Source organism: Felis catus, chromosome B1 (assembly GCF_018350175.1).
Source record: "Felis catus isolate Fca126 chromosome B1, F.catus_Fca126_mat1.0, whole genome shotgun sequence".
Taxonomy (NCBI): domain Eukaryota; kingdom Metazoa; phylum Chordata; class Mammalia; order Carnivora; family Felidae; genus Felis; species Felis catus.
This window is the reverse complement of record NC_058371.1, coordinates 61,151,814-61,167,017: the sequence shown is the minus strand read 5'-3', so window position 1 is coordinate 61,167,017 and position 15,204 is coordinate 61,151,814. Positions and strand designations below refer to the sequence as shown.

Sequence of the window (15,204 nt, the reverse complement as noted above, 5' to 3'; positions counted from 1 at the left end):
CATAGAAAATTCTGATTTTTCAGGGATTATGAGTCCATCATAAAAATTCATTTCCCAAGAAAGCTTGCAGATATAACTCAGTCTGCATGTCATTACGCTTTTTAATTGCCTGTCTTTGAGTACAGTTGGCTTGACTTATATTGTTAACCAAATCCAAAAACAAATTTGTTGAATATAAAATGTAGACTCTACAAATAAACACTCTGGATAATAATAATAATAAAATTACATGAAGTATATAGGAGAAACAAACTAATATTAAAGGGGGGATTGGATATGAATGAGTGTTTCACACTGCAGATTATCATCAATGTTGATGACAGTCCCCAGCTAGGTCCACCCAGGTTGGTTTCCACTCAGAAATCATTCATTACACATATTAAATGACATAGCCAAGTACCCCAAGCTTCCCCTACTAACACATTACAACTCATTCCTAAAAATGATTTCTATTTTGGGGTGCCTGGGTGGCTCAGTTGGTTAAGCATCCGACTTCGGCTCAGGTCATGATCTCACAGTCCATGAGTTTGAGCCCCACATCAGGCTCTATGCTGACAGCTCAGAGCCTGGAGCCTACCTAGATTCTGTGTCTCCCTCTCCTCTCTCTCTCTCTCCCCCTCCCCTGCTCACACTCTTTCTTTCTCTCTCTCTCTCTCTCTCCCTCAAGAATAAGTAAAAGTTAAAAAGAAATTTTAAAAAATGATTTCTATTTTTAAATGGTACTCCTTCAGGAAGTCATATATTTCATAAGGTTACTTCAGTCAATGTAAAGCAGAAATTTCTTTTTTTCCAGACTTTAAAAGGAAGAGTCTCTGGTTCTAATATTACAGAATTTAGCAAACAAATCTAATTACTTATATAGCTTATGACTGCATTGAGCTTGGTGTTTCTATTCTCATGCGCATCTTCCTATCTCATGTATATTTCCTGCTTTTCCTTCTCCAGTACATAAAGAGAAGCACAAACTGTGAGTGGATGTGGGAGAACCTTAGTGTTATATATAGCTTTTCCTTTTGGGTCTTACTAAGACCCCAGCTGAATCTAATTATCAGTCTTCTCTATTTTATGTTTTTTTAATTATTTTTTAACGTTTATTCGTTTTTTGAGAGACAGAGAGAGCATGAGTAGGGGAGGGGCAGAGAGAGAGGGAGACACAGAATCTGAAGCAGGCTCCAGGCTCTGAGCTGACAGCACAGAGCCCAACGCGGGGCTCGAACTCACAGACCACGAGGTCATAACCTGAGCCAAAGTCCAACGTTTAACCCACTGAGCCACCCAGGTGTCTCAAGTCTGCTCTGTTTTAAATGGAAGTTTTTATTAACTGAAACAGAGACTATAAAGTCATCTGTTTTGAAATCTTGCACAAAGAAATCTATATCCTAGTGAATGTGCTTGAATATACTTGAAAACTGGATTAAGTGACTAGTATCAACTAATAAAAATGGGCACGATAAAGTTCAGAAGCCTAAATCAGTAATCTAAGATATGTATCTAAACATAAAAGACATCCTGGCATAATCATGTTACCTAATTTGCTTATTACTGTAATTAATTTTTGTATGAATTGTCCCATTATCTAAGCTCTCTTATTTAGTATTTTAAGAAGCTAACCAATAATAAATATCATGTTTAAAGTACACTGATTATAAATATGTAATGATTTTAATTTAAAAATAAAATAGATTCTTACCCTGATCGAAGGCCTTTCCTGGACTCCAAGTGTGGAAATAATCATCCTAAGGAAGAAAATAATGTGAATTGAGTGTATACGAGTAAGTAAATTATAAATATAGAATAAAATATGAAATACAGAAGCTGAATACAAACCTCTACTTCCTGCAATGGCAAGCAGCAAATTATAAAAAAAAAAAAAACAAATAAATAAAAAAATAAAAAGAGGAACAAGAGAGAAACAATAGTTATCAAAAGGGAACACACTGTTTACATGTTATAGAAATGTTTTTCAATAAATGTGTTCATTTTCAGTGCAAGTCAATGTTTAGTATAATAATTTAATTATTCTTCGTTGCCACTTCACCTAAATATAATGCAATACTTTCAGTTGCAATTCAATGTGCAATAGAACATGCAGATAATTACCCTAAGCTAATAAGCTATGAAGGCATCTTACCAGTTTCCAGTTATACAGCTTCATTTTTCCACTAGTACAATAGTAAATGAAACCATCAATAGAGCAGCAATAATACCAAGTGAGTCTGCACTAGCCCATACAGTATAAGTAGATTTTATGCAAATCAGTCACATGATAATTGAATATCTAAAGAGTTCATCAAAATGCAATTGGAAGCTTGAAAGAAAAATGCATACCTAATTAAATCTTGCCTAAAGTTGAAATCTCTAATATGGAAAAGAATCATTACAATATACTTACTGTACATTTAGTAAACATGACTATGACTATACAACAGTAATGTGGGGCAATGTATACTGAAAAGATTTTTTAAAAAGCAAAGCACATTGACTAACTCTATTGTATTTACTGTTTTACCACCCTTAGAACCGTGTAGATGTCCCTCATACATATCACATTTTATGGTAGATAAAACATATTTAACTGTGCAAATTAATAAGCTGTATCATCATTTATGGTAGATAAAACACACTTTAACTCTTCAAATTAATAAGCTATTGTCACTGTTGTGAGAAAGAGCAGAAAATCATGGTGAGGCTCCTTGATTGAACATTTCCTAACTCCACACTCTTAAACATACTAAAGTGAATGCATTGGAAATCTACAGAACCCAGGGAATCCAAAAAGGTCAAGTAGAGATTCTTTGAATCTTCATTCTAACCTCTTTGCTAATAACCCCGATGTTCAAAGAGGAAAATGTTGCACATTTTAATTACAGAAATAAATACACTTCCCTATTTTACTTATTCAAAAATTTTAGGGGTGCCTAGCTGGCTCAGTTGGCAAAGCACGTGACTCTTGATCTCAGCGTTGTGAGTTTGAGCCCCCACATCAGGCTTAGAGTTTCCTTCAAATTACAATATTAAAAAATATTAAACTGTTGCAAAAGTTTTTCCTTATTGTGACTAATCACTCACTCATCACCACCTTCCCACCTTACCAATTTCAAATGAAAGGCAAAGAAGGAAGAAAGAAAACTTCAGAAATTATTCCTATCGATCTTATATTCAGATTGAGGTAGGGTTATGTGGAGACAGTGGTATATTATGGCTGTCTCCATTAGTAGGTACTGCAGTAAGTTATCTAGGATCAGGTGAAGGGAAGATCACACAACTGGATAACTAAAAACTTATTGATTACTTAGTCCCTTCTTAAAATATCTTTGTAAAACCATTACAGAATAATAGAATTCTTGGACATTAAACTTTCAAACTAAATTCTTCCACTCAAGTCTCAAAACTTTGGCTGAGAATCATAATGCACTCATTTAATAACTTTTGTTTTTTAAATTACATCTCGGTGTGTGAGGATGATGACTACTAGTCATTCCACACACGGGGAGGAGTTGGAATTTCTCCTGAATCGTAACAAAACAAAACATACAATGAAAACTAGACAATGAGAATAAGTGGTGGATTCGGAGACAGGAAAACTTAATTTAAGTCTGACTTTAGCACTTATTAGCTGCATCATTTTAGAAAATGATGTAAAACTCAGATTCCTGCGACTAAAGTTGGGGGGAAAATACCTACCTATATGGCAAAGGTGCTGTGGGGATTAGTTATAAAAAGTATAAATATCTGTACAATATGTAACATAAAAGAGGTGATGAAGCATACTTGCTTATCGAAAGTGCCAGGTTCATTTCTGTTGGTATGTTTGGGCAACATCACCATTGGCCAGCCTCTCATTACTGCTAACGAAGTCCTTTAATTTTTCTGGTTTCTTATAAAGGACCATGAATTCCTCAAAACATTTTTGAAAGTGATGTCCAAACTGCATGCCTTCCCAAATATCAAATGTAAGATGCGGTGAACTTTTTTAAAGCCTATCATTTATGATTGTAGTTAATGCAAGAAGGCAAGTTTTCTGCTATCACCTCAGACTCATCTAAAGTGGTACAGCTATCAGCGACATCCCCCAAGAAGATGTGGGTAAGTTTTCATTGCAGTAGTGACTCCACCCATAAAATATCAAAGAGAAGTAGAACGAGGAACAGATGTGAGACTAACATCATTAGCACTGAAGCTCAACAATGTGAAAGCAACATGTTGACGCCACACAGTGTTTGAAATCATCAACATCTATACAGATTAGCAGGAATTAATTGGAGAATATATATATATAATATATATATAATATATATATTATATATATATAAATATATAATATATATATAATATATATATTATATATATATAAATATATAATATATATAATATATATATATATATATCCATGGCAAAACCTCAGCCATATTTAATTAACTCCCTCAGAATAATACAGTCATCACACCTGTCAGAATGGCTAAAATCAAAACTATTAAACACAAGTGTTAACAAGGATGTAAAGAAAAGGGAACCCTCATGAACCATTGGTAGGAATGCAGATTGGTGCAGCCACTGTGGAAACATTAAAAGATAGAACTACCTTACAATCCAGTAATTGCAATCCTGGGTATTTATCCAAATAATACAAAAGCACTAATTTGAGACGATATATGCACCCCTAATTTATTGCAGTACTATTTACAATTGCCCAATTACGGAAGCAGCCCAAGTGTCCAATGACAGATGAATGGATAAAGAAGATGTGGCATATATACACAGTGAAATATTAGGCAGTCATAAAAAAGAATGAAATATTGCCATTTGCTACAACATGGATGGAGGTAGAGAGTATAATATGAAACAAAATAACTCAGTAAGAGAAAGGCAAAGACCATATGATTTCATGCATATGTGGAATTTAAGAAACAAAACAAATGAGCAAAGAAAAAAAAAAAGAGAGAAACCAAGAAAATGACTCTTAACTATACAGAACAAACTGATGGTTACCAGAAAAGAGATGGGTGGAGGGATGGGTGAAATAGATGAAGGCGATTAAGAATACATTTACCATGATGAGCACTGAGTAATGTATAGAATTGTTCAATCAGTGTATTATACACCTGAAACTAATATAACACTGCCTGTTATTTATACTGGAGTTAAAATTAAAAACTTGATAAAAAAGTAACAGGCTTTATCTTATTTCAAGTACACCATTTTCCAAGATAGCTTTACAAATAAGAAATTTACATCTTGGAAAAAAAAAAGATTAACACGGTCATGTTGGGTTAATTTGGAGCCATAGCTATCAAAAGATTTATAATCATAATGTGAAACATGAACCTAGTTCTTTTGGTTAAGTCAAGGGCAATGTCAATGTCTGGCCATTGTGGGGATCTGAAACAGCATAGAAAAGCAAAGTAGTTTGCCTATTAGCTATTTTTAGATATTTTTCTTTGTGTTCTCACATCGCTAGGCTTTTTTTTCCCCTGAAAATGGTTTCACCTCATTAAATCTTAGGAATTTTGCCAGAATGAGAGATAAAAGTATTTTCACATAAGTGTTCATTCAGGCACAATCTCTTTTGTCTCAAAAAGCTTTGTGTAAAAATTGGTTGTTCTCAAGCTTCAATTTAGATCACAAATAAGCCAACCTGGGATTTCAAAAACAACTATAAGAAATACCCCCAGTTGGAGAAGTTCAGGTTCAGATGACACACGCACATCAGGAATTATGAAGAGTGTTTCTTCTGGTCCCTTGTTCTCTTCAAGGGAGGAAAGATTGGCCCAAAAGTCCCACACTGAAAGATTCTATTTATTCCCAAGGAGCAAGCAAACCAGCAAAATGTCTACATTTAGGGGGAACATAAAAGATAGGAAGATCCCAAATTTTTAAACTTTCAACAACAATTTTGTTTCTTGATTCAAATCTCCAGAATCAAAGCAAAGGTAAGTATAATAAGCAACTGCTCCACTTATTGGCAGAAACCTGGTTAGCCTTTCTATACGTATGCAGAAGTAAAACACTATTGGTTAGCCTTTCTATATGTACGCAGAAGTAAAAACACCATGATGACAATTGTGTGAACCCAACTTGAGGAGTAGGAAGGTAAATTTCCTAGGATTTCTGTATTTCATGATTATGTTCCCCAAACCCTGTCAGACAAAACTTCAAAATTTCTCCACTAACATTAACACTTATTGTTTACTGTGCTTCAAAAGCTAAGCTAAACCGTGAGGCACTGCCACTTCTGTAAGCTAAAAAATAGCATTGGAAATAGTTTTTTTTTTAATATGTTATCTATTCCGACAAACTTATTTACATATCTCACCATATTATGGGAAGAGTGGCTTGTATAATAGTTAAGCCAGTAAATTCCACAAAAGAGGAAATTTCCTTGTGTAGAAAAACTTAACACATGACTTGATCACGAGATAGAGTGAGTAAACTTTGTCTAGATATAAACGAATTATCTATTCGAGACAAACTATCTGCTTCAGGCCCCCAAATGTCACATTTATTATCAAAGTACCACTCATTTTTCCAAGTGATGTCCTAGGACCCTGAAAGAATTCATTTGTAACACTTTGGTGAGCCCTTTATTTTCTAGAAAGCACTTTTGCTCCCTGACTTACCACAGATTAAACACATAAATAAAATGAATTGTGCAAAAGGGCAATGCCATTGAGGGAATTCCTCAATTGTCTCTGAAAATCTCTGCAAATTGAAGTTAAATGCCTTCAGAATATATATGGCCACTTTTACTTTGATAAACAAAACTTGTAATTCACTAACACCAGGGAAAAGCATAAAATATACTTAGTCTTAATAAATAAAATAAGGACTTTTAAATACTGGGAATCTTCTTTATAAGAACATTAATACACACAAAGAAATTGAGAAAAACAGTGGCTTGGAGTCCTATTCTCTCACCCTATACCAGGAACCCTTATAAGCACTTTACTCTCAACATCTGTAAGAGGTAGGGGTTTCTAATATCACTCCTATTTTATAGATGAGGAGGATGAAGCAGGGAAAAACTAAGTATCTGGTAAAGCTTGCATGGAAGGTTAGAAATAGAGGTGGGATTTGAACCCCAGAAGTGTGGCCCAGGGCCTGCATGCTTAAACATTTGGCCATACCACAAGTCAGCAACTGCGGCCCGTGGGCCAGACCCCACCTGTTTTATAACTAAAGTGTTATTGGAACACAGCCACACCCATCCTTTTACATACCTTCTATGTAGGCTTGGGTGTTTACCAGGGCAGAGTGGAGTAGTTATGACCGAGACCGTAAGGCCAAAAAGTCTGAAATCCTGCCAAGCTGGTCTTATACTGAGAAAGACCCCTGTACTACTATCCTATATTGTTCTTCCCCCCATAAAAGAACACTTATTTAAAAATTAGAAAACAGGGGCGCCTGGATGGCGCAGTCGGTTAAGCGTCCAACTTCAGCCAGGTCACGATCTCACGGTCCGTGAGTTCGAGCCCCGCGTCAGGCTCTGGGCTGATGGCTCAGAGCCTGGAGCCTGTTTCCGATTCTATGTCTCCCTCTCTCTCTGCCCCTCCCCCGCTCATGCTCTGTCTCTCTCTGTCCCAAAAATAAAAAATAAAAACGTTGAAAAAAAAATTTAAAAAAAAAATTAGAAAACAATAATGGAATACTGCTCTATTTCCACATAGGGAAACAAAATTTTTTGAAGGAAAAACGTGTTTAAGGTGTTTAATGTTCTGTATCTTTGTGATTGAATCCTCAAATCATAAAGCTTGTAAATTTTCCAAGTATTTCATTTCCCCCTTCTGACCATAAATCTATCATCTAGCTTTGGATATAATCTACGAATGGGTGTTTCAAATATCAGCACAAGAAATCAAGATACATAATTTTGAACTAACTAAGAATGATGATTCTCAAAATCTTTATGACGCAAAAAAAAAGTGTTTTAGGAACAGGTTGCAAATGTGTCCTCTGTATGGGCTCATGATCCTCAATTTGAAGTGAAAAACAAGGAATAAATTAAGATAAAATGCCTGTAGGTATTATAAGAGTTTTTCTAATCCTAGGACACTTCTCACATTAGTAAATCAAAGCTATAGTTACTGTTCGCTTATTGGAGCAAAATTGTAAGGTATTAATAGAAAACAGTAAGTAGCAAATAAGTAATGAAATATTAATATTTTCCTATTTATTTCACATCTCTTTAGTATTTATAACAGTATTTCCTGTGTTTTCATAATTTGTCATTAAAAAAAACTAGGTAACCGAATATTGAGTACAGTTCAAATATAAGAATGGTTCATCATATCAAATATAAATAAAAATGAATTTATATGATATGAAAATGTTAAACACATACTATCAGTCTGATATGAATCTTTACATATACAGTCAGTGAAATAGAATACAATTCAAAATATAAGCTAAATGCTGTGTAAAATGAAAAAAAATGTTAATCATCATAAATGAAAGCAAAATATTTATTATTTTTAGGATGTGCTATCTTTTTTTTTTAACATTTATTTATTTTTGAGACAGAGAGAGACAGAGCATGAACAGGGGAGGGGCAGAGAGGGAGGGAGACACAGAATCGGAAGCAGCCTCCAGGCTCCGAGCTGTCAGCCCAAGCCCGACGTGGGGCTCGAACTCATGGACCCCAAGATCGTGACCTGAGCTGAAGTCGGACGCTTAACCGACTGAGCCACCCAGGCGCCCCTAGGATGTGCTATCTTAAAAAAACAAAACTGTGTTAGTTATTTAATTATTGAGTCAAGAACGTATTTTTGTGATTTTTTTCCTCTGTAACACCAAAAAATAAACTCTTCAGATTAAGGAGTAGGGAGAATATATTTATAAGTTAACTCCAGTTTTTCAGCTGGGTCTTTTATCATGGCTAATACCTGTGACTATCTTTTTCAACATACCTATTTTTAAACACAAACTGGAAGTTGTTTTGTTCACACTGCATTTTCATTTTTGTTTTGCAGGCAATTTTTTATTTGTTTTCATTACTTTTATCATTTGATGTCATCATGTATACATGGAGATTCTAATGCATAGTTGCTATTATCTACAGTAAGAGTGTTTATGTTCATAGTTCACTGGTTTGCAAAATCTTTGACCCAAAGTACAATTTATTCTTGCCCTCCAAGCTTTGCTTTGTGGCTATTCTCTTCTCCTTCGTTTTCAGAATTACAGAGATAAGAAAACTTTCCTTACAAATGATCCTTTGCTCAATTAAAAAATGTAGTCATGTATATATCTTGGAGTCTGTCCCAATATTTAAGTTTTAGATTCCAGGTGTCTGAAAACACTCACGGAACAATAATGCTATCAAAAACATCAACACGGTAGTTTTTAAAATAGCCCAGGATACTAGAGAGTTACAATCAGTAGTAAAAGATTATACGGAAGATAGTGGTTACAAAAAGTTGCCAGGGATCCATTTGATTCTCTGTGCACAGGGTAGTAGATGAGATACCTCCTTCTCTCTTTAAGAAGGGTGGATGAGTTGTCCACGGCTGCATACTAAATTATGCCACAATTTAGTGGCTGTTTGTTCTGACAGTTTCCAAAGGTCAAGACTCTGGGCATGCTGAGCTGAGTGCCTCTGCCTGAAAGTCTGTCACAATGCTGCAATCAGGGTACCAGCCAGGGTTGCATTCTCTTTTGCAGGCTTGACCAAGGGAAGATCATCTGATCTTTCATAGTTTTTTGCCAAGTTTGCTTTCCTTCCTAACTTTTGCACTGAGAGGTTCAGTTCCTCACTGGCTCGGTTCCTGTTCTTGCACACGGGCCTCTCTGCAGGGCAGCTCTCAACGTGGCTTTCCTTAGAGTGAGGACTCTTGTCAGAAACTGAGAGAAGATGTCTAATATAGAATGTGGCCTTTTTAAAGCTAATTTCAGAATGGTATCCTACCACTGTTGTACTATTTCTTGGAAGTGAGTTATTAGGTCCAGAAAATGCAAGCACAAAAGCATGAATACCACATGTGGGGATCATCAGGGGCCATCTTAGAGGTTCAATACCAAGATGGGGTGCTGGAAACTCTTTTCCTCATTTGACACTTCATTACTCTATTGTCAAGATTTTTAAGAAAAGGAATTTCAAATCCCACTCATTTCTTTAATTTCAGGATTCAAAAAGCCTACTGTGTATACCTGTACTACCTATATAGCAGTGTTTCAAAAACTATCTGTGGTAAAGAACCAGTTTCATCTTTCCAAATCTACTGCAGAACAAAAGGCAGGGGAAAAAATTAGCTACAAACAGAGAGGGAGGGAGGAAAACCATAAGAGACTCTTAAATACAGAAAACAAACTGAGGGTGGATGGGGGCATTGGGGAGAGGGGGAAATGGGTTGATGGGCATTGAGGAGGGCACTTATTGGGATGAGCACTGGGTGTCATATGTAAGCAATGAACCACAGGAATCTACCCTCAAAACCAAGAGCACATTTTACACACTGTATGTTAGCCGATTTGGCAATAAATTATATTTAAAAAATTTTAAAGGACAAAAAGGGAAAAAAGACAATAAATTGAATTGTTTGAAAAATGAAATAAAATATACACATAAAACATAAACCCAAATTCATTACTATGGGAGTTAATCAATATATATTTTTTTCTCAAACTGCTTTGGCATTTCTTTCAATCTTTACTCCCTGTTTCTGTACTGATTCCACACAGGTCGCAGACGAGCATTCAAGTGCAGACCATACCTTGAGCAACACTAATCGATGTGATATAGGGGATGCAGTTAGACACAAGCCTCCCAAACTTCATGCATCTGTGTTTGCAGTTTTTTCTGATGAAATTGTATGAATCCAATGAATAATCAAATGTCTCATTTCCAAAAGTTTGAAAAATTTTAGCTCATTAGGCAGTTGTAAAAATTACATTAAAATAATATTTTCCTTATGATAATAAAAATAAAATCAATAACAATAATTTTTTTCTAATTGGTATGTGATTTAGGACACACATCAGTTCATTCTCACTTCCCCTAGACTACACTTATCAAAATTCAAGAACTGTCAACAAATTTAACCATGGGAAAATGTGTTTGTGCATTAAAGCATACACCAAGATAAATCAGAGTAAAATTTTATGACATAGGTAATATTATGAAGAGTCGTGTGCTTTATAGCTCTAATTAAAATAAACTACACACAATAGAAAACATTAAATAACTCTTAAACGACACATGATAGAAACCAATACAAAAATTACAATCTGCATGCATGCTAATAGACTCTTCTACAATAAGCAATCTACAGAATAAACAAATTTTTAAACCAGTGCAAATTGCTTTTCTGAGGTGTCCACTAATTAATTAAACTTGTGCTTCATTGTGAGGCTTTTTTTTTTTCGTTAGGCAATATAATAGCCAAAATATGTAATTAGGAAGTCAGAAAAGAGTAACTTTAGATACCAGCAGCCAAACATTATAAACATTTTAAATTTATAGTTTTTTTAAACAACTTATATCGCTATTTCACACCCTTTTAGAACTAAACCAGTGAAGATGTATTTACCATAGCTATATCAAGTCCACACAAGAGACTGAAGAAAATCTGACACTTACATGTAGAAGTGTGCATGGAATTGAGTTGATATTCAGAAAAGCGCATTAAAATACCTCCCTTGAAATCAAAAGAAAAACCAAAAAGTTGTAGGGTTGAAATTCACCCACTTCATTTTATATTAAGCAAGGCACTAAATAATATATACACTTTAAATAATAAAATATGATATTCCTCTGTAATTTATTTTATGATTTGACAGAAATCAATTTTGAAAGGAGAATCATTCTCAAGAAGTATGCATGCAAATATGTACACAAACATACACTTTTCACAATTCCTTGGATTTGCAAATAAATCTACATTGCTTACTATTTCTCACTACGGTTTTCTTATCCTTAAAAAAGAAAAACATAAAAACTATCGTTCGAGTGCAGAAATGAAACTCATAAGGAAATGCACAAGATGTTCTCACCTAATTGCACTTTGTAGCTCGAATTACCAGAACGATTTGAAGGAAACAAGATTCATTTAGAATAATCTAATGTAAAGCAAGAAATATCTATAACACATGTGTTTTAAGTTGAAAAAAAAGAAAGTTTCACACATCTGAGATATAGAATATATAATTCTGCTTCCTTTTTCCTTCTAAATGTACTCAAAAACAAAAAATTTTTAATATGGCTCAATGGTAATGTTTAAAAAATAATATCTAGTTTTCACTAGAGATGAAAATACATAGACATGTTTTTCATGTAATTTACAGTCTATAAAGACACAGCACGGCAGGAACACAGCATAGCTACATACAAAGTGTTAAATCTGCTTCGTCCTGATATATTCAGGGTCAGAGAACATAGCCTCACAGTTCATAGTTGTAGCTTGAAAAATGGCAAGCAGAGATGTTTCACGCAGAAGCACCAGCAAATTAAAAGACATGTAGGCAGACACTAGAAAGCACAGAGAAGTCAAGTCTTGCAAACTACAAGTAGTTCAGAATACGGGATCCTACTGTAAGCAAGTACCCATGTGTGCCAGTATTGCTTGATCATAATTCTGTGGGGGAAACGGGGGGGGGCAGGTATGTTAGAAAATAATGATGATGGGTGGGTGGTATAGTGACAGGGAAGTTTGCTAAGCAAACAGGCACACTCATAACCGGACTTGCCACTGCATGATATATTTTTTTTCCTCGATTTACAGATTCAAAGCTAGTCGAAATGTTTTAAGATTGCCACATGGCTTCTACAAACACTAAGACATTGGTATATTTGCATAAGTCCTTAATACCTACACAGAGTCCAGAGTCATAGAATAATAACAATAATATTAACTACAACCTTTAGTAATTACTCTATATACCAGTAACTCTTCAAACACTGTAATCACCCTGTGATATGGGTGTAATTCTTTACCTCAATTTACAGATGAGGGAAGACTATGTGACTAGTCTCCCGACCAGGGACTATCAGATACAAGACTCAAACCCAAACGCCCTGTTTCTGGAGTCTGTCCTCTTAATCATTTTTATTATGCTTCATTTTCCTGAATTTTAACTTCGTTAATTTCCAAATGCAAGTAGTAATCTGCTATGCAAAATAATTTAGGAACTCCAACCTAAATTATTTTTGCCCCCTGATTTATTTATCATGCTCCAGTTCTAAACAAGAAGGTAAAATTAGTGAATAAAATAAAGTGTCATTATCTTTCTGGAGCTTAGAGTCTGACTCTGGTGCTATTACACGGAACAGTTCTACATAATGTTTGTGAATAACAGAGAGGTTCTATAATCACTGGAAAGATACCTTTTGAATTTCCAAATTTATTCTATTCTAGTTTTATTTGTTTCTCTAAGTGGCATTTGGGCAAGTGGAAAGATGAAAGAAAGAAAGAAAGAAAGAAAGAAAGAAAGAAAGAAAGAAAGAAAGAAAGAAAGAAAGAAAGAGAAAGAAAGAGAAAGAAAGGAAAAAAGCCTGCCCTTGCTTTTATAAGAGTATATGTGCAGAAATCTTAGATGCAAGTTCAAAAATACTGTCAAATCTACTGTGAATGTCTTAAGTACATTTCAAAAACACAAAACTAAACCTTGTTGCTTTCTTCTGCAAAATGTGCTAGTTTTCCTAAGTTTCAAAACTATTAATGACTTTTCAAAGCTTCCCACAAAATTGTTTTGTCAGTATCCATTCATGAGGAATGACCTATATCCCTTGATAGAACCTAATTTATGGTCCTTGCTGTGTTTTCTTTGAACATTCTTGGATTTAATTATCTGGAATAAACTGTTCCTCTTGACAAGAAATACTGTTTCTTGGTTTTATTCCACATCTATAGAAATTTAGAAACAAGCTCCAACATGGAGGGGGGGGCAATCTTTATAGATTAAACAAACCAAGAAAATAAATGTTCATGGAGCATGGTGAAAAGAGCCATTTCCTTAGTTTTAATCAGTGATTAGATGCCAAGAACACATAAGAAAAAAAAAATCAAATGCAATAGCCAATTTCTCTGTGTTGTGTGATTAATATTGCCAGTCAATTGAATCTTGTAAGCAGTTCAGAATGTTGTTAATTACAGTCCAGGGGAAAGCAAATTCAATATCAAACACTTTTAAGCAAAAGTAAATAGGATTTTATGGTGTTAGCAACAGCAATGTGTTTCGAACAGTGTTGAGCTACTTCATACATTAGCATAGTTGTTCATGGACTTGGTGATAAGATACCTAAAACGTACTCTAATATAGGTATTAAATTAGATCAGAACTCTGCCAGTTTCAGGGTGTGCTATAAAGAAAAAGGATTCAGACAGTTGAAAAAGCAGTGAATTGTTAAAAATCACTGTAATGGAGAATGTAAGAAAATCTATCTGGGGGAGCAGGTAATCCCTTACCTAAAAGAACTCTTACAAAGTGTATCGATGGTAAATTCTCCTTTTACAAATGTTCTCCACTCCTCCAATTTCCTAAACCTGGCTATTATTCATGTTTTCACCCGTAGAGATAACCATATTTGTCTCTAATAATCAATTTCTTCTTCTAAGACATTCCACATTCTAAAGTGGGAAAGGTAGTTTCCCGCCAGAATAATCCCAACGTAGTGACTTGTGGTCTGTTGTACTAGGAGCTACAGAAATGAGAGAGTTTAAGGAGGTCAAGTGACACTGGGAATGCCACCACCAAACAAGTTTCTAACGTTCCCAGCAATTCGTTATTTGGATTGATAAACTCTCCTTTTACATTGCAGATGTCCCCTGAGTGCACGCAATCAGTCATTCCTAAGAAGCAACTTACAACTTATAGGAATATTGTTAGTACTAGATTCTCAGTAATGAGAATGGCCTTCCCTCCTATCCCGGCACCAAAGGGAAATATAAAGGTCAAGGGAAAGTCATAAGTGATTTTAGGAAAGCGGAGCCCTGGAAAGAAGTCTAAACAGAGTGCTTGGAAATCCAGGGTGCAGTTTGAGGGGATCGGGTTAAGTGTGAGATACAGAAGCGTAAGTGAAATGGCAAAAATCTATCACCTGCCATGCGATTTTGTCTCAGGTTTGGGGAATGAAACCCCATCATTTACCTCCACCTACCTGACACTGGAAAACAAGCTGTGATTATTTCCTGTCAGTGAGGATAGGTAGAGGCACCCACATGGAAAATCGAAAGGAGTCATTGTGATTGCTATATTCTACACCAACTTTTTATCTTG

At 35.0% G+C, this 15,204-nt stretch overlaps 1 protein-coding gene across 4 annotated transcripts in view; it reads right to left on the bottom strand.

Annotated features, from left to right (window-relative positions):
- SPOCK3 (SPARC (osteonectin), cwcv and kazal like domains proteoglycan 3) overlaps positions 1-15,204 on the bottom strand; it is a 488,708-nt gene that overhangs the window by 321,924 nt on the left and 151,580 nt on the right. For 2 of the 4 annotated variants that reach the window (XM_023252691.2, XM_023252690.2), the window contains exons 3-4: positions 1,828-1,836; positions 1,691-1,736 (exon numbers count right to left, since the gene is read on the bottom strand). In XM_023252691.2, coding sequence (XP_023108459.1) covers positions 1,691-1,736; positions 1,828-1,836 — 55 coding nt within the window. The remainder of the gene's footprint in view (positions 1-1,690; positions 1,737-1,827; positions 1,837-15,204) is intronic. The other 2 variants (XM_023252693.2, XM_023252692.2) reach the window with 1 other exon arrangement.